Here is an 18728-nt window from a genome sequence, read left to right as displayed (position 1 = left end):
AATAAGGTGGGTTTTGAGACAGTGTGGGCGGTGTTAAAACTGGGTGCGGGGTTAGTGTGGGGGAGGGGGTTCAAGGGCTTCACGATAACGGCCGCTTTACTGTGGATATTTTAAAAAAAAGAGGGTTTACCGCTCTTCTGGCCTTGATGATTTTTTAAGGAGTTTTTTAGTGATCATTTTATAAAAAACTTGTAATCTGTTTTTTTTAGCACAAAAGTTGTGCTCGAAAGTACCACAATTAGTAAAAAGGGTGCTTTTGTGAACTCTTATAATAGCTCTTGCAAGCTCAAGCGACTCCAAATGTTTCGAGTTGCTGCTGAGCAGCTCGTTCGATACGCAAGCTTGACCTCTCCTTGCCAGTTGACACGCAAGATACTGGAACTTGCAAATCAAGGCTTGTTCGAGGCCTCCTGAAAGCCGGACAGATCACCGCTTACTGTTATCCTAAGGATAGCTATGAAAAGCCGCATTGCTCCCGTGGGAAGTACAAGTTACAGAAAACTAACAGTCACAGCTTCATTTTATCAACGCGAACTACTCGAAAGATCAAATCTGAAGCAGAAACTGAAGAAAAATCTTTAGTTTGTGTGTCTTCAGTGCATGCATTGGTAGAGCGCAAGCTGCTGTGCTTTCAGAGATCAAGCCTGCGTGTCGGCAAATGACCGGCATCACGGCTGTTGGCCGACCTCTCGTTAGATATTCAAAAATCGTCGATATTACTATCGAAGGAGTTCTACTAAAGGTCTGTTTTTTCAGCGTGTTACATAGTTCCCTCCTTAATATCACTCTAATCTACTTATTACTAATGGTAGGATCAGCTGTGCCAGTGTCAACTCCTGAAACGCCGTTGATTGCCGCATCTTTGCCGCCCTTACAATTGTCAAGTCAACGACGCAAATTGACCATCACTCCTCTCCATTGTTGAAGCTCCCTCCACCCGACCGGTCTCAGTTGCGGATTTGCCAGTCAACGCGCACCCGAAGACTTTTGATCACCTAATTTCCCCCATCATGTGGACGCTCCGCCACTCCCTGCGTCGCTCCGTGGGCATGGCGCTGCCCCATCGTCGCGCACTGACCGCCGCCGCCATCTCGCAGGGCAAAGTGCCCATCAACAACCTCTACGTGACCTCCACGGAGGTGACAAAGAAGACGGCGCCTGTGCTCATCGGTCTGGCCCATGTTTTGGAGCAAAAGTTTACCAAAGTGGGCTATTTCCGCCCCATTCAGCCCAGTCCGGACTCGAGCATGGCCGACCACCACGTCGACGTCATGAAGCACCAACTGGAGCTCTCCAAAGACGTCGAGGAGCTCTACGGAGTCACCAGTTCCCGTGCCATGGAGGCCATGCTCACTGGCAAGGGAGACGACATCGTGGAGGAAATCCTGGAGCGATACGAAGAATGTCGCAAGGGCCACGACTTTATGATCATCGAAGGCTCGCAAGTCTCCAAACACGAGAGTGCCATGAGCTGGAAAATCAACGTGGACATTGCCAAAGCCATTGGCTCCCCGGTCCTCATGGTCACGGATTTCGGAGACACATCCGCCTCGAGCAACGCGCTTCTAGAGGAAATGGTCTCGCGTACTGTCATGGGCAGAGACCAAGCAGAAGCTGCGGGACTCAACTACCTTGGCACAATTGCCAACCGCGTTCGAGCCAAAGACGTGGCAACTCTACGCGAAGACCTAAAACTGAAAATGGGTAAGAAAGAGATCCCATTTTTGGGCTTTTTGCCAATGGATGAAATTATTGCATCCAAGCGACTGAATGAAGTGACACACCAGTTGGGTGCAAAGCAACTTTTCGGCAACTCAATTGCAAATGACGCGGTCGTAACTTCCGCCGTCGTGGCGGCCAGTGCACTGAAAGATCTGTTCGCCCACTTGAAGAAATACAAAGATGGGGCTATGATCATCACGTCTGGAGATCGCTCCGACCTCATGTTGGGCTTGATGGTTTCTCGCTTGCCAGGGGTGTTGCCGAACATCTCGGCTATCGTGCTGACGAACGGTAACTACCCACACAGCAACACGCAAGAGATTCTCAAAGGCGTGGAGGCACTGGACAAGACTGGTCTCTCTCTTCCGATCTTCTCAACCCCAAACGACACCAACTCCACTGCTGATGGATTTGCCAAAGTGTCAACCTACATTTTACCTTCAAGCAAGTTGAAAATCGACCGCTCCAAGCAACTTTTCGACGAATTTGTCGAGAAAGAAATGCTGATCGGTGAACTGGACGAAGGAATGGTGGTCAGCCGCTCTCCGAAGCAGTTCCAGCACTTTTTGTTCAGCAAGTCGCGAGCTGTCCAGCGTCATATTGTACTGACGGAAGGAGAGGACATTCGCGTGCTCCAAGCGGCCGATCAGATTCTACGCCAGAACTTGTCGAGGATCACGATTCTCGGAGACCCGGACGAGATCACTGTGAACGCCAAGATGGCCAATCTCGACTTGTCACGCGCCAATATCATCCGTCCAGTAGACAGTCACTTGCTGGACAAGTACGTCGACTATTTCTATGCCAAACGGAAGCACAAAGGTGTCACGAGAGAGCTGGCTCGCGACTACTGCAAGGACGAGACGTACTTCGGTACACTTATGGTGGAACTCGGTGATGCCGACGGGATGGTCTCCGGTGCGTGCCACACCACAGCCAACACGATTCGTCCTGCTCTGCAGCTCATCAAGACGACGCCGAACCGACCGATTGTGTCCAGTATCTTCTTCATGTGTCTCAAGGACGGCGTGCGCATCTACGGAGACTGCGCTGTGAACACGGACCCGAGTGCGCAGGACTTGGCGCAGATCGCGGTGACGAGTGCAGAGAGCGCAGAAGCGTTCGGACTCATCCCGAAGGTGGCGCTGCTGTCGTACGCCACAGGCGACTCGAACTCGGGTCCGATCATCGACAAGGTGCGCGAGGCGACCAAGATGGCGCAGGAGTTGCGTCCGGACTTGGACATCTACGGCCCGATCCAGTACGACGCTGCGGTGGACGAGTCGATCGCCAAGACCAAGTTGAAGGCGATCCCCAGTGGCGCCAAGGTTGGCGGCCAGGCCAATGTGCTGATCTTCCCGGACTTGAACACGGGCAACAACACGTACAAGGCTGTGCAGCAGAGTACTGGCTGCATCGCGATGGGTCCGATGCTGCAAGGTCTGCGGAAACCAGTGAACGACTTGAGTCGAGGCGCCACGGTGAAGGACATTGTCACGACGGTGGCGATCACGGCTATTCAGGCGGACCAGGTGATCTTGAAACGAGAAGCAGAGAACTCCAAGAACCAAAATGGGGAATTTCTTGAGAGTGCAACAATGTGAATTTGCAGGGGCAATTATGCAATTGTCAGCAATTGTCAACAATGGTAAATAGTTTGCCACCGATACGTACGAATGGCTGAAGACGTACTGTACATGTATCGGATACGTGACCAGATTCCCGTCACTGTATGCTGGTGAATCTTGCATGTCGTCAAGTCAAGTGTTGCGCATAGCGTTAACACGAATAACTTACCCAAGCAACTTGTGTCCGTGTCATTCATTGGCTGTTGTCCTGTGGTGCGAGCGTGTCATTTGTCGCAGGCGTGACGTCGGCGAGGTGTGCACTCGTGTTCGCCTTCTTTTGGTGCTTGGTGAACCGCCGGCAACCATTTTTTTGCACAATTCATAGGAAACTGAAGTCAAGCGAATTCATTTTTGCAAACAAAAGAGGGACTCTTTTTCGTTTGCACGGGCGATGGGCAAACCCCGCCGAAATCGTTTTTCGTGGCCATGCAGCGTCGATGGCAATCCAGCCACATTCGTCGCGGATTTGCCAAAACCAAGACCACTAAGCCTCGATTCCTATGTGGACGCTGCGCAACACCTTCCGCCGCACGTCGGTGGCGCTTCCCTCCCAGCGTCGCGCGCTGACCGCTGCCGCCATCGCAGAGGGCAAAGTGCCCATTAACAACCTGTTCGTGACGTCCACTGAAGTAACAGAGAAAACGGCACCAGTGCTAATCGGACTGACCAACACTCTGGAGCAAAAGTTTGCCAGAGTGGGCTACTTCCGCCCCATCCAGCCGATTGTCGAGACTGACCACCACGTCGACGTCATGAAGCAGCAGCTGGGGCTCACCAAGAGCGTGGAGCAGCTGTACGGAGTGACGAGCGAGCGTGCCATCGAGTATTGGCTGAACGGCAAGGGAGACGACCTCGTGGAGGAGATTCTCGACCGCTACGAGGCGTGTCGCGAGGGCCACGATTTCATGATAATCGAAGGGTCGCAACTTTCCAAACACGAAAGTGCCATGAGTTGGAAAATCAACGTGGACATTGCCAAAGCCATTGGCTCACCCGTGTTGACAATTTCCGATTTCAGCGAATCGGCAAACACGAACAGCGACCTTTTGGAGGAGATCCTCTCGCGTACTGCTTTTAACAAAGACCAAGTGGAGGGTGCGGGTCTTAACTTCATTGGCAACATTGCCAACCGCGTGAACACCAAAGACCCCAAGGCTTTACGCGAGGCAATTCGTGCCAAATTGCGTGAAAAAGATTTGCCATTCCTCGGCTTTTTGCCAAAAGACGATTTTATCGCGTCCAAACGTCTCAACGAAGTGACACACCAACTCGGAGCTAAGCAACTCTTTGGCACCAAGGCAATCCCCAACAACGTCGTCGTAACTTCCGCCGTAGTGGCAACAAGCGCCTTGAAAGATTTATTCGCGCACTTGAAGAACTACAAAGACGGTGCTCTCGTCATCACATCGGCGGATCGCTCGGACGTCATGCTGGGTCTCATGGCCTCTCGTCTGCCTGGTATCTTGCCGAACGTGTCGGCTATCGTGCTGACCAATGGCAGCTACCCACATAGCAACACGCAGGAGATTCTCCAGGGCGTGGAGGCTCTGGACAAGACTGGCCTGTCCATCCCGATCTTCTCGGTGCCAGAGGACACGTTCACAACGGCTGACAAGTTCTCCAAGGTGTCGACGGACATTCTACCCACCAGTCAGCTGAAAATCGACCGCTCCAAGCAACTTTTCGACGAGTTTGTGGGCAAAGAGGGCATCATTGGCGAACTGGACGAAGGAATGGTGGTCAACCGCTCGCCGAAGCAGTTTCAGCACTTTTTGTTCAGCAAATCGCGAGCTGTCCAGCGTCATATTGTACTGACGGAAGGAGAGGACATCCGCGTGCTCCAAGCAGCCGACCAAGTGCTGCGTCAGAAGCTCTCGAAGGTGACGATCCTGGGCAATCCGGACGACATTGAACGACACGCCAAGTCGCTGACTCTCGACCTCTCGCGTGCAAACATTGTGCGCACAGCGGACAGCGAGCTGCTGGACAAGTACGTGGACCAGTACTTTGAGAAGCGTAAACACAAGGGCGTGACGCGGGAGTCGGCACGTGACGCGGTGCTGGAGGAAACATGCTTCGGTACGATGATGGTGGAGATGGGCGACGCCGACGGGATGGTCTCCGGTGCGTGCCACACCACAGCCAACACGATTCGTCCTGCTCTGCAGCTCATCAAGACGACGCCGAACCGACCGATTGTGTCCAGTATCTTCTTCATGTGTCTCGAGGACGGCGTGCGCATCTACGGAGACTGCGCTGTGAACACGGACCCGAGTGCGCAGGACTTGGCGCAGATCGCGGTGACGAGTGCAGAGAGCGCAGAAGCGTTCGGACTCATCCCGAAGGTGGCGCTGCTGTCGTACGCCACAGGCGACTCGAACTCGGGTCCGATCATCGACAAGGTGCGCGAGGCGACCAAGATGGCGCAGGAGTTGCGTCCGGACTTGGACATCTACGGCCCGATCCAGTACGACGCTGCGGTGGACGAGTCGATCGCCAAGACCAAGTTGAAGGCGATCCCCAGTGGCGCCAAGGTTGGCGGCCAGGCCAATGTGCTGATCTTCCCGGACTTGAACACGGGCAACAACACGTACAAGGCTGTACAGCAGAGTACTGGCTGCATCGCGATGGGTCCGATGCTGCAAGGTCTGCGGAAACCAGTGAACGACTTGAGTCGAGGTGCGACGGTGAAGGACATTGTCACGACGGTGGCGATCACGGCTATTCAGGCGGACCAGGTGATCTTGAAACGAGAAGCCAAGGCCAAGGTGGAGGCTGCAGCCTAGGTAAGGTATAGGGCAGTAGGTGACGAGCGGATTGAGTTATTCAGCGCGATTGGAAAGCGACGAAGACTGTAGAATCAATAGAAACGTGAAGTCAGGAGATTGCGGAGGCATGGTACGCTCGCAATGTTGTGCAAAATGGAAGTAAATTAATGCTTTGATTGTAAATATCGGCTGACTGTGAATGCTAGCGTAGAGAACTTTCGAAAGTCACTACTAAACGTTACTCCAGAAACGAAAGTGTTTTTTTCCTTAAAAATGTGCTTTTGCTAATTGTTTTTTTTTAAGAAAAGCCTTTTAAGACAAGAAATCTGTTTCTCTCAAAAACAGTTTTTAATTTTGCATTTTTGGAAATTGCAAGTCAAACTTCAGGTGCGCATCTAGAGAAACGGTGGGGCTTCCTGGCGCCTTGGTGCGCTGCTCTGAAGGAAAAGCTTCGCTATGGATGCGTGGCAGCCCAAGAAGGTCTTTGGAGCACCAAGAGGAACATTCTCCAGGTGACTATTCGTCGAGATGACACCGAGGGAAATGTGACACTCGAAGAGAAAAATTGTCAAAAAAAATTGAGGCAACTTCGCGAAGCACTGGCGCTGCTGGCAGCTGTGGGGTATACAGACTACACAGCGTGGAAGTACTTACTGACTGAACACTGCGGAATTGACGTGGGGAAAGAAGGCGAAGAAAAGTTTGAGCATAAAATCCCAGTGAAATTTCTGCTATGTCTCGACTTAAATGGCAAACAGGGAAACCCAACTGAGTACGCTCTATTAACCTTTTGTGGCGTCCACCAACGTGACTCCAGCGATGAATTTCATGAAACAATAGCAAAAATCGCAGCATTGAACCAAAACATTCGTCCCGATCGAAGAGGAATTGACATTGTGATCCCGGTACAAGTTTTCTTCTCTACAGATCGCATCAAGCCTATGGAGGTGTCTGCAACTGAACTTTTGGCTTACAAAGAGGCTGTGAGAATAATTAAAGACGAGTGGAGACAGGTTAAGGACGAGCCAGTAGCTCGTGGATCTCTTCGCTGCACTCTCGTACTTGAGCCTTTAGCTGTGGATCTGCTTGGAATGGCGATCCACCCGAACATGATCGAGACGATAAACCGGTTGATGCAGGATAATATTTGGTTCTCGCAGGTAAAACGTCTACGGCTGGAGCTTCATAAAGAGTTGTGGGACAAGGAGCTGGCATCGAAGAAGGTGTTCGGCCAGCTATTCACTGGACTGTTTAATCATACTCGACCCACTCGAGAGCTAGAGTACTCAGATCTTCGTTCTAAACTAGATCTGAACACTTCTACACCAGATCTGTGGCAGCTAGATACTCTCCAGGTATTCTGTGCAACCACACTGCCAGCGTCAGACTTCGTGGCACTTGCGTCTGCGATGGCGACAAATCAGACAGTCAAGAAGCTTGACATCCGCTTGTCTTTCCAATCTAACGCTCAAATCACCTCTCGCTACTTGTGGAAGTGTATCGCGTACGCGCTTTTCTCCAAGCGAGCACGTTCTTCTTCGTCCTTGGAGTCTGTTGAGATAAAAATCTATGGCATTGCTGTTGCAGACATGGAGGGATTCAGTGACGTCGTGACGTCCGAACATCCTGAAGAAGAACTGCTGGACTTTCCTTGTGGAGTGATAGCAGAGCGAGTTGCCACAGTGAAGAGTGGAGCGTCAGTGCGATGGCAGTTTAATTATCGTGGAGAGCCAGCTCAAAGCTGCGATTTTCTCTCGTTTCCATCTTCTCTACCGTTCGCTCAAACGTTTAGTGACGATGGCGAGAGCGAATGGGTAAACGTCATGATTCCTGGGTATGGCCATTGCCAAGTTCAGCGCGAGAATTTAACGTTTTATGAGCGTAATTTGGTGAGCTCGGATCAACGTCTTTCATCGCTCAAACTTGAGATTACTGAGGTCTGGAGCATGCACGGTGTAGCGCAGTTTTTGGCTGCCATCGGAGCTTCCCTGAGCGTTCTAACACTTAAAGTGCGGGTCTTGGAGCTGGACGTTAACAGCATTCTACGAAGCTGTCCAAACCTGGTAGAACTGTCTCTAAGTACTGATATGGTGGACGTACAACTCCGTCTGGACCATCACCAGCCTCTTCCTGATCTCAGGTTAGATATCGGTGACATTGCTGCACTCTCAAAGAGCCTAAGTGACAGCAGGAACCCTCTGTTCAAGTGTGTTCGTCGGCTGCGTGTTCGTCCAGCTAATTGCTGGCTAGTTAGGCCAGTGAATCTCGGCACGTGTGAGGCTGACTTGAATGTTCTCCTCGATATGTTGGCAAAGAACCGAACGTTATTGTACTTTGACGTCACAGCTCCGCATGATTTGAAGCGATACTTGGGCTGCTTCCGACAATTCAATCTCCAGCCAACTCGCCACACGCGAAGTCTCCCGTTGGAAGCCAAAGTTGCACTCCTTAGTGCAGTGTCTGCGCCGACGGCAGTAACGCAGAATACTGAACACAGTAGATCGCCATGGCAGGAGCTGAGCCAGGATACGCTCTGTCAAATATTCGCCTATGCAACGTCCCCAATTCCTCGGCAAGTTTCCTTTCAATCCCAGCACATGTTCTTAGGCTGAGTACTTCCGAGGTTTTCGCTCGTAGCTAGCAAAACCGCAACATAATATGAGGTTACCTTAATCACCACGATAAATGATTTGTGTAAGTCATTTCGTGCAGATTCTTGTAGATGAACAGGCTAACTTTGGACCGACATTGCGGCATCTTAGTCCCACTTAAGGCCTTTTGAAGCATTTAAAGCCTTTAAATTAAAGGCACGAGGCTGAGGTTGTGAATCAACTTAGCGAATACTCTACCTAATAACATACATGTAGAGAAGAAGAAAAAAAAACCACTTGTTGGTGTAGTCGATCAGCAGTTGATCGTTTACTATTATAACCCTGCGTCCGAACATCTAAAAAAAAAATCTATTGGTATCATTAGCAGCCCCTCCTAACGTCCACTCACCGCTTCGAAATGCGTAGACTTCTGTTCCTGCTGGTTCTTGTCTTCTCAGGCGATTTAGCTCTCGGATTTAGCTGTGATGGAGGCTGCAGTGGACATGGCGCATGTCAGCGCTCGACAGGTCGCTGCTCGTGTTTCCCAGGGTATGGTGGGGCTACGTGTGTCTCGAAGCTCTGTCCGACGGGAGCTGCTTGGGTCGATCGAGCGTGGACAACCGACAATGCCCACCAACCTGTCGAATGCTCTGCTATGGGTCGTTGTGATCGACCGACTGGTATTTGCGCATGTGAGTCCGGCTTTGAAGGCGTAGCATGCGAACGGTTGTCTTGTCCCAATGCGTGCTCCGGAAATGGCCGTTGTATCAGTATGCGGGACGCAGCAACTCTTCAAGACGATCGGAACTTCTTGGTGAGCACAACTTACTCTTTGTGGGACGCTGACAAGATCATGGGCTGTCAGTGTGACCCTGGCTTCTCTGGCTTCGATTGTTCCCAACGCGAATGCCCCAAAGGTGACAACCCCTTAACGACGGGACAAGATTACGCTATCCAAGAGATTACTTGCACTTGCAATAGTTGCACCGGTAACTTCGCTCTTAAGTTTCGAGGTCAAGTGACTGCAAATCTCGCATCGACCGCCACATCAAGCGACTTAAAGACCGCGTTGGAAGCTCTTGACAATATTTACGGCGTTAGTATCACTCCTGGCACGCCATTGTGTTCGACCGGCGGAACTATCACGTCGATTATATTCACCCATAACCCAGGAGATTTGCCCAAGTTGCAAGTGGTAAATAACCTCTCGAATGGTGCCACAGTAACTGTAATTACCAGTCAAACTGGCACACGAGAGAACGTTTATTGCTCGAATCGTGGCGGCTGCGACTTGGCCAATGGAGTGTGCAAATGTGTTGCAGGGTTTACTAGTGGCGATGGAGCAATGCCTCCTGCAGCAGGCCGAAGAGCAGACTGTGGCTACCAATCAGGAGCGGCAATTTGTCCCTCTACTAACCTCGGTGCGTGTGATAGTAAGGGAACTTGTTCCGCAGCGACATCATACGAGTGTATCTGTTATACCGGGTATACGGGGCATGATTGCTCGATACGGGAATGTCCGAAAGGGGCTGCTTGGTTCGACGGCGCCACAGCTCCAGATACTGCGCATGCAATGGCGAAATGTTCCGGAAGAGGCTCGTGCAACACGATAACAGGAGTCTGTTCGTGTCTCGCACCGTTCACCGGTGCAGCGTGCGACTTGATCCGTTGTCCCACTGGAACTTCGTTGGTTGTTGGCGCTATTTGCAGTGGTCGAGGCACATGTAAAAGTATACAGCAATTATCATCTGAGGCAACAGATCCAGAGGGAAATTTACTGGGAGTCACTTATGGAGCGACGCCAAATACTCTGGCAACGTGGGATGCCACGAAGATTCAGGGCTGCGACTGCGAGACGAACGATTACTTTGGTCCCTATGAGAACGCCTTTGGAGACCTCACTGGAGCTCATGACTGCTCTGCTCGGATGTGTCCAAGAGGGGCAGATCCGTTTGAAGTAGGGAAAGTTAATGAGAAACAGACCGTAACTTGCACAGCTGACGCGGGGGAGTTCACCCTGACATTTCGAGGAGAGACGACGCCAGTGATCCCGTTTAATGCTGGAGCTGCACAAGTCCAATCCACTCTTCAGACGCTCGAGAGCGTGCGTACTGCTACTGTAACATTTAACTCGGGCGCGGTCGTGTGCTCTGCCGCTGGCGTCAGTAAGTATCCCTCCCTATCTTGAATTTTGTGATTACGAACTAACGCAGCAAATTTTGCAATAGTTACGACTGTCGAGTTTACGTTCATGCAAGGGGATTTGTCACCGCTGAGTTATGATATTACAGCCCTCACGCTTGCAGGGAACCCAGCTACAATGACAGTCACGGAGCTGGTGAAGGGCACTAAGGCGAATATCGAGTGCTCGGCTCGTGGTATCTGCGGTACGTTTGATCGATACGCTCATCACTAAGATAACGTACTTAGTTCTTTGATGATAGACCGAGGCACAGGCGTGTGTGATTGCTACTCGTACTTCCTGAGCTCTGACGGCGCTGGTGGACTTGGTCGTCGAGGAGACTGTGGCTACATTTCACCATATCCCAGCGTCGCACTATCGTAAAATTGAAGCAAAAGTAAAATTCAAAAGTAGTTTTTACACATTTTGATGTTCTCAATGATTGCTACCAGTTAGGAACAACGGTAACCTTACACCTCGCAGTCTGCAATCGGGTCTTGGGACCTCCACGCTACGACAAGACCTTCATCAAGTGCTGCTAGCCTTGCAACTTGCTCAGGAGTCATCGTGATATTCACAGCCTCCAGATTGCCTTCTGACGCTCTGGATTCGCGGACTTTGGCAGAGGTGATGAAGTCGTTCGCCAAACTACATGTAGACGCTACCGGCACCTGAGCAGGCGTAGCTCCGACCTCACTAGCGATGTCTAGAAGGGTGGGGTCTTCCAGCAACCTAACGGTGAATACGCCTGCAATAGGTTACCATTTTGCTGGCAAAACTTCACCAATGATGGACGCATAAGCCACGGATGCAGCTCCAACTAGGCTCGACGTTGGCAGTTTTCAGAATCTTCTCCAGATGCGCTTGGCCGTTGTTGCAACTCTTCGAGAGCTCGCCAAGTGTCGTCGCGTGTTGCAGCTGGCCCAGGAGTGTGCAACAGATAAAAGTCGATGTATCCCAACTAGGCATTCCGAAATAATCACTGTATTGCGCCTTCAGTACAATATATTGCACTAAACTATTTATTTTTTAACATTGCCAGCTTTCTGCCAGTAAGTTATTTTGCGCATTGAATTAAGTCCTTTATTTTTGAAGAAGCTATTGGTATTCCCAACCCTAGTTGCTCGTAGTGGCTTTGTCGTATCCCAGTGAACAATTTGCTGGGGACGAAGATCTCGTTGCGGGGTACACGAGGACGGCACGGCCCACGTCAGATACAACTGAGCAGTGTCGATGTGACGGTAGCCAAGTTTCAGTGCTGACAACACCGCGCTGTAGACTTCGGCGCCGGGCTCTGCCTTGTAGACACCCAATCCGATGACAGGAATCTCAGCTCCACTAGAGTAAAGACTTGGTCGGGATGGTTACACTCATTTGCACTACGATATTTGGATGCTTGAGCGCTTGAAGGAGAGTTGGTGAGTGAAGACTTGGCAAAGGATAAAGAAAGCTTAAGCACACTGGCAAACTTCGATGACATCCTTCAGAATCGAAAAAGCTTATTTTCGGAAAAAATATAAAATATTGTCATGTTTTGCCATCGAAAAATCTCGTCAGATTGTTGTCTACAGCACCAATTCAAACTCGACAGGAAGTTCCAGTTCTCCTGCTGCTACAACTTGATCTGCAGTTATTACTGGCTTGTTCGTCGCTTGAACCTCTGTCGTTGGATACTGTTCTTCTTGCTTCACCCTCTCGGCTTCCCTCTGAGTAGCCAAAGCCTGCAACTGCAATTCTCGCTGCTTCCTTTCTCTTGCAAACCGAGCTTGCTTATCCAGCTCTTCTTGAATAAATCTCTGTACCTCGGCGTTCCTCTGGTCGACAACTTCGGGGGAAGGTTCGTTCAGTGCTTCCACTTCCAGTCGCCTCTGCGACTCCTGCTCTTTCATGTGCTGTCTCCATTCCCTGGATCTTTCTTCTTCGATCTCCTTCAGCTGTCGATTTCTAAGCTGTCGCCGCTCTTCCTCCTTTTGGCTTTTTATTTTTTGCTTTTTCCTCTTTTCCTCCTCTTTCTGCTGCTCCCTTTGGAGTTTTTGTTGGTACCTTTCGAGCTCAATTTGTTGTCGTTTTAGTACAATTTGAGCCTCGCGTTCTTTTCTCTGCGCTGATTGCCGCTCGAGTTGCCGTTGCTCTTCCAGTTGCCGCTCCTGCGCTTGCTGCTCAGCGACGACGCGCCTTTTCTGCTGGCGCGAGGATCTCCTCGTTGGCTCCAACTTGGCAGCAGATTTGGCCACAAGGGGCCGCAGCGAGCGTCGAGACATCGAGGGCAGCTCCAGTGAAGCAAGCATTCGCTGATTCTCCTCCATGCGCTGAAGGCGCTTGGCCTCGTACTCGCTCAGCGCTTCAGTATCATCGCCACTCTTCATGCTGAGTCGACCTATCAATCCTGAATGGCTACAATTTTTTAGAAACAATCATATTTTTCTCGAAAGAAAGCACTTTTTACTTCCAAAAAGTCTATTGCCATTTTTCAGCCACAACTTTATATTTCTAGTTAGCTGATGAGGAGGGTACGAAGTTGCCCCCAGTTCAGCGCGCTGACGTCGAGTAGCTGGAAGGAGAACTCTAGCGGGTCGGATCGGTAGCCGAGGAAGCCGAGCCGTCCGCAATAGATATAGGGTCCCTGCACGCAACAAAGTAAGAAAAAAAACTAGTGAAAATTACAGCCAGATTTTTACCTTGGGGAATTGGATGAAAAGCAGCAGCGGTTTGGGTTCCGGGTCGATTAAATTCGGGAGATCGTAGTAATTGTCGTCAATGCGAAAATGTTCTGCTCCTTTTTGTACTTGACGCAGTCGCTCCAGAATCGGTGGCGTGACGCCTTGGCATCGAGCCCATCGGAAAAATACGTGCTTGCGGCCATGTCTCATAACTTCTTGAAACATATACCGATAAAATACCGCGCTAGAGGCATTCATGAAAAGAGTCGTTGCGTTTCGCCAGATGTGGATATCGCCTTCCCTTTGAAACTCTGGATTATATCCAGCAGGACACAGCGCCTGCATGACGGATTGCTTGCCTGGAGGCAGGAATTGCTTGCCCAGAGAGAATCCGTGGAACAGGTTGACGTCCACTTTCAGCAGTGAGCTGGGCTTGCTTGTATCCTTTTCTGTTGTCTTTGTGATGCGCACGTAAGGCAGATCCACCTGCCGCACAGGGTACAACTCTCTACTGAGCGCTTCCTTCTTTCTTCTCTCCTTTTCACGACTCCGTCTGCGTCTTTCTTCTGCTTTTAGCTCTGCGGCTTGACGTTCCAGTTCCATTCGCTTCAACCACATGTCCTCTTCCAGCTTACTTTTCGCAGCTACTTTCTCTTGGCGTTCCCTGTGCTTCGTCTCTCTCTTGAGCTGTTTGGCATACCGTCGAGACAGTCGATCCTCGCCCCGCATGAGCTCCAGCTCCTCGAATCTCACCTGCTTCTCGACTTCCTTTAAGAAACTGTTCTCCATCCGCTCTTTCGCTCGCTGCTCCTTTCTAAACTCCCGTTTTTTATGCTTCATCTCTAATTTCTCCTCGTTCTTCTTCTCTGTCTGTACCTTTCGTTCCTCTCGTCTCTTCAGCGCCACTTGCCGCCTCTCCGCTTGGGCCTGCAGTTTCCTCCTCAATCGCCAGTCGTGAATCCTCGGTTGCTGTTCTGGTTGCTGCGATGGCTCTAGATGACGTTTCAATGCGCCATTCTCGAGCTGCACTAATTTTTCTTTTCGTGACACTTTTTGCAACTTTTTATCGAGTTTGTTCCGCTTTGCGAGCTCTTTTAGCCTCTTCTTCTCGCATTTTTCAAATAGTTTGCGTTCGTTCTTGTCAGACTTGGCGCGCTCTCGTGTTTCCTGCTTAAATTGATCTTCTTCTTGCTTCCGTTGCTGTCTCTCGAGTCTCCGCAATTTCCGTTGACGCAACGACTTTCGCGTTGGTTCCAGTGGTTTCTCTTCGACGTCTCGCTTTCGCTTCTTGTGCTTCGACGTCGGGGGCGAGGGCGTCGCGAGTGTGGGGAGGTGGAGCGCCTGGAGCCTCTTGCGGTTTTCCTCGATGCGGCGCAAGCGCTTCGCCTCGTACTCGCTGACGTCGGCTGAGCTCATTGCCAAAAATGACTGGCAGAATGAAAAAGTGGGCGGTAGATGTGGTGCACATTCATGGAATTTTGAGCGAAATGCTCAAATCCGATTATTTTTGCGAAAATAACGCGCTCTACCAAGTAATATATTGGACTTGGGCCAAGGTAATCTCGCATTATCGAGTCGTGACGAGCTGAATATTGCGTTTCAGAGTCTTCCTCCTCCCAACCATGGGAGCCATCCAACTTACCATTTTTCCATCATCGATTCATAGCGTTCGTGAATTTTTTACAAAATTTAAGTACTTTTACCCCCAGCCATTTTGTCCTTCAAGACGTTGGTGCCCTAAAAAACAAATACAGCGATTTAATCAGGTCCCAAATTCCCATATAAAAGAAAGAGAAAAACAACAACAACAAACGATGTGATAAAAAATAAGCTATGCCACGGTTGTATCTGCTAACACTGCAAACTGACGCGCGACAATTGAAAGTAGAACAAAAAATCGAAGATTTTCTCGAAATGTAAGGATATCAGCATGCTTCTTCCTCTTTGCTGCAACGAGTACTCCCTTTACGCGCTCGAATTGCACGCGTCATGCACACAAAGAACCACCATGTCTAGTCCGGAACTCATGCTTTTGACGCTCTACGTCTCGTTCGTGCATAGCCCCAGAGCGCCAGATATTGTGCCTTTCTACCAAAACGTCCTCAGTTTTATGGTCCTACGTAGGAGGATGACCCTTACCTAGCTGATCGAGTGCTTCCGACTAAAATTTAGCCGAACCCTTTGCCGAAAAAAAGACGATGCCAATCCAAGACATATTTGACAAGATTTTTTCAAAATATCATTAAAATATTTGTATGCTTTCTGAGCAACAGGTTTGCATGCGCGTCAGCTGGCACGTGGCGTGGGTTCAATTCCCATGTCTGTAGGGAGATCGATGCCTGAGTAAGTGTCGTGTGCAAGTCCTTCGTCGGATCGGAGTAATAACCAAGTGTTTGGGTCGGCACGCCACATCCCTTCGGGGATGAGTCTCATATGAATCAGTCGGGATAAGATTTCCAGGAATAATTGCACCACTGTCAAATCGGCGTTCGGCGGACGTCAGATGGGATACTCCCCTGGGCTCAAACGTTCTCGATAGGCAAAAGTCCCTACTTTATTGCAAATTGACCGATCATGGGCTTAATACAAATTTTAGGATAGACTAACAAAACCGAAACAAATTGTGTCCACATATTATGACATTTGGTAAAATTCCATCACCTAAATGTTGTCGAGCTCTACCGTGAGTATTCTCCCACGCCCTGGCATCTTTTGGCTTAAAGGATCACGTTTAGTTTTACAATGTCGCTTTCACTACCAGTAATTCTTACCTGCCGCCCTACCATCAAGAACGGCGATCCTCTCACTTCGTGCCGAAACAAGACTGAGCCCATCGACTTCTCCTTTCAGATTGACCGTAGCTTTAAACTATTCAAGGCTCAAGTAGCAGCCGAATTCATCCGTCGTCTGCCAAACGATTGGCAGGATGACTTCAGCGTCTATCTCAAGTCCACTAAGCACGCTCCACAACGTGAATTTCTCGAGTTGGAGAAGGAAAATTTCTCCAGCCGCGTCGCCAGATCTTGGGAATTAGCTAGCCTTCGCCTACACGGTCAGTCCGATTTTGTTTTAATGAGCTTTGTTTATGTTCCAAGAGCACTAGATCCAAGAGCCAGCACTATTCGTAGAGCTACCGAGAATCGAATCCAAAAACAAGTTCCTCGTAGAGCGGCTATGCTAGCTGAGATCAATATTTCGAGTGGGCCAGCCCCACAGCTGTACATGGCAACAATGCAAGCTCGACTTCCAGCTGACGCTTCATTACAAGTTCCTGATAGCACAACATTTCGGCAACTTCGGAATATTGACCAGCTTTCGCAGGAAATGGAGACGAATCAAGATACAGCTCAAGAAACCACTAACATAAATTTATAGAATGCTCAGGATCTAGATTTAAGGCGCAGTGATCCAAGTGCAAGTTCATGTTGGAGATCTCCAGGAAATTCTCGGTTTACCGGCCTACAACCTTCGCCCTCCGTTCCGTGACCCGGTAGATTTTAAAACTCCCGCTCCTGCAGAAGACATGGATGATGTCTATCACCTTAGCGATCAACTTAAAGGAGCGCAGTAGATGTAGAGTACGATGTTTTCAATACGAATACATGAATTTCATTAAAGCTCACTAATTTTATACTGAGTTTGCTCTCATCGTACCCACAGTGGCCGTACGAGTTTTGCCCGACTTCCTCAGACTGTCTTGTGCAAGAATACAGCGCGACATTGAGGACCGCAAGAGGATTTTCACCGAACGCCATGTTTGCGTGGCGTTGAATCCATCGTTTTAGAAGAGAAAATCCGACTTCTATTGGATTCATGTCAGGTGAATACGGCGGCAGAAAAAATAACAGTGCACCAGTACCGTGAATAAGCTCTTGGAATTCTTCGTACATGTGAATTTTGGCGTTGTCCAAAATGAGAATTGATCTTGGTAAAGGCCACGGATTGAGGAATGGTAGAATTTTTAACGTGAAAGTCTCGTGGAACGTCTGCCGGGTGAAAGTATCCTGGGCTGTACCCCACGCAAAAAAAAGCCTTCAACTTCGAACGCAGCAAGAACGGAGATTCGCTTTCCGTCGGGAAAAGAGAATGAGCATAGCCACTGGGCCTTCGCGCGCGGCCCACGCGTGTTTTCTCAGGGAGGACCTAAACCATAGCAATACCATACAACAAATTAACCAGGTAAGATGTAGCAGGCACAAAATTGATATTGTACAATACCTTCCATCCTTTGAAGTTTCATCGAAAAACACGATTTGATCTGGCCCGCTTTAGATAGGCAATAGCCTGTTCACATACGCTTGGCGTTCTTTGGGGATACTTTCACGAGCTCGTTGTCAGCACTTTTCGCGCTAACTCCAAATCGAGCCGTATAGCACGACAAATTGTCGAATCGGAACAGCAATATTGGGTTGAAAACTTCTCTTTTAATACCTCACGCAGCTCTTGAAAGTAGAAGCAGGGGTGTTGCTTTACATACTCGCGAACAAACTTTTGCACTTCAATCGACCATTTAGATGACCGCTCATTCTTTGGGGTGTCGGCGACATTTCCTGTTGTCTTGAAGAGATGGTACCATCTCCGAAGGCTTCTGGCCAAGACGCCCAGTACACCGGCAACTACGCTGATCTCAATGTTGTAGACATACGGCAAGACAATGCCTCGCCAGCGTACGTCTGATGATATTTGATTTAAAGTCAATCTGTTGTGGGTACCTTACGTAAGGGTAAATAGCCGGCAAATACTGGCCATTCAGCCCTTAATTTGTCAAAAGGTACCCTTCAGACCAAATCGGAGCCCTTACGTAGGACCTCCACAATCAAGTATAATTGGATCATAGTCGGCAAAACCAAACAGTGTTATTGGTCAAATGTCATTTTATTTAGTGGCCTGGCTTAGCAATTCAACTCTAGTTCGTCCTCTGTAGCCCTACCCACCCTTGCGTAGGACCAGCCTTTAAAGGTCAGATTGGCCAAAACTTTGGAAAGGCACAATACTCTCTGGGAGTTGCGCCGTCGGATCCGTGCTGAGCGTAAGCGCTGGGATTGAACCGAGGAGTGCGTCTGCGACACTATGTGAGCCTGCATTGTCTGCAAGATCCAGAGGACTCTGTGCGGATGGCTACATGGAGGAATGGATCCGACAAGAATCTAACAAGCTTAATAAAGTACGTATTAATT

The 18728-nt window shown here is 49.7% G+C and overlaps 4 protein-coding genes across 4 annotated transcripts; 3 read left to right on the top strand and 1 right to left on the bottom strand.

Annotated features, from left to right (window-relative positions):
- Positions 1 to 970: 970 nt before the first annotated feature.
- Positions 971 to 3326, top strand: PITG_15243 (phosphate acetyltransferase; the record flags this gene model as incomplete). The annotated part of the gene is made up of 1 exon (XM_002898646.1): positions 971 to 3326. One exon carries the CDS (start codon positions 1011 to 1013, stop codon positions 3324 to 3326), a length of 2316 nt encoding a protein of 771 aa, XP_002898692.1.
- Positions 3327 to 3755: 429 nt separating this feature from the next.
- Positions 3756 to 6203, top strand: PITG_15242 (phosphate acetyltransferase; the record flags this gene model as incomplete). The annotated part of the gene is made up of 1 exon (XM_002898645.1): positions 3756 to 6203. The coding sequence occupies one exon, from the start codon at positions 3851 to 3853 to the stop codon at positions 6134 to 6136; it is 2286 nt and encodes a 761-aa protein (XP_002898691.1).
- Positions 6204 to 9127: 2924 nt separating this feature from the next.
- Positions 9128 to 11275, top strand: PITG_15241 (uncharacterized protein; the record flags this gene model as incomplete). Its single annotated transcript, XM_002898644.1, has 3 exons — positions 9128 to 10874; positions 10938 to 11096; positions 11154 to 11275. The coding sequence occupies 3 exons, from the start codon at positions 9128 to 9130 to the stop codon at positions 11273 to 11275; spliced, it is 2028 nt and encodes a 675-aa protein (XP_002898690.1).
- A 986-nt stretch (positions 11276 to 12261) lies between these two features.
- On the bottom strand, positions 12262 to 14967 carry PITG_15240 (uncharacterized protein; the record flags this gene model as incomplete). Its single annotated transcript, XM_002898643.1, has 4 exons — positions 12262 to 12270; positions 12694 to 13268; positions 13406 to 13514; positions 13570 to 14967. 4 exons carry the CDS (start codon positions 14965 to 14967, stop codon positions 12262 to 12264), a joined length of 2091 nt encoding a protein of 696 aa, XP_002898689.1.
- Between the last annotated feature and the right edge of the window lie 3761 nt (positions 14968 to 18728).

Source organism: Phytophthora infestans, genomic scaffold, assembly GCF_000142945.1.
Source record: "Phytophthora infestans T30-4 supercont1.35 genomic scaffold, whole genome shotgun sequence".
NCBI lineage: Eukaryota > Oomycota > Peronosporomycetes > Peronosporales > Peronosporaceae > Phytophthora > Phytophthora infestans.
Note: the sequence above shows the minus strand (reverse complement) of the source record. Positions and strands in the feature narration are given on the sequence as shown.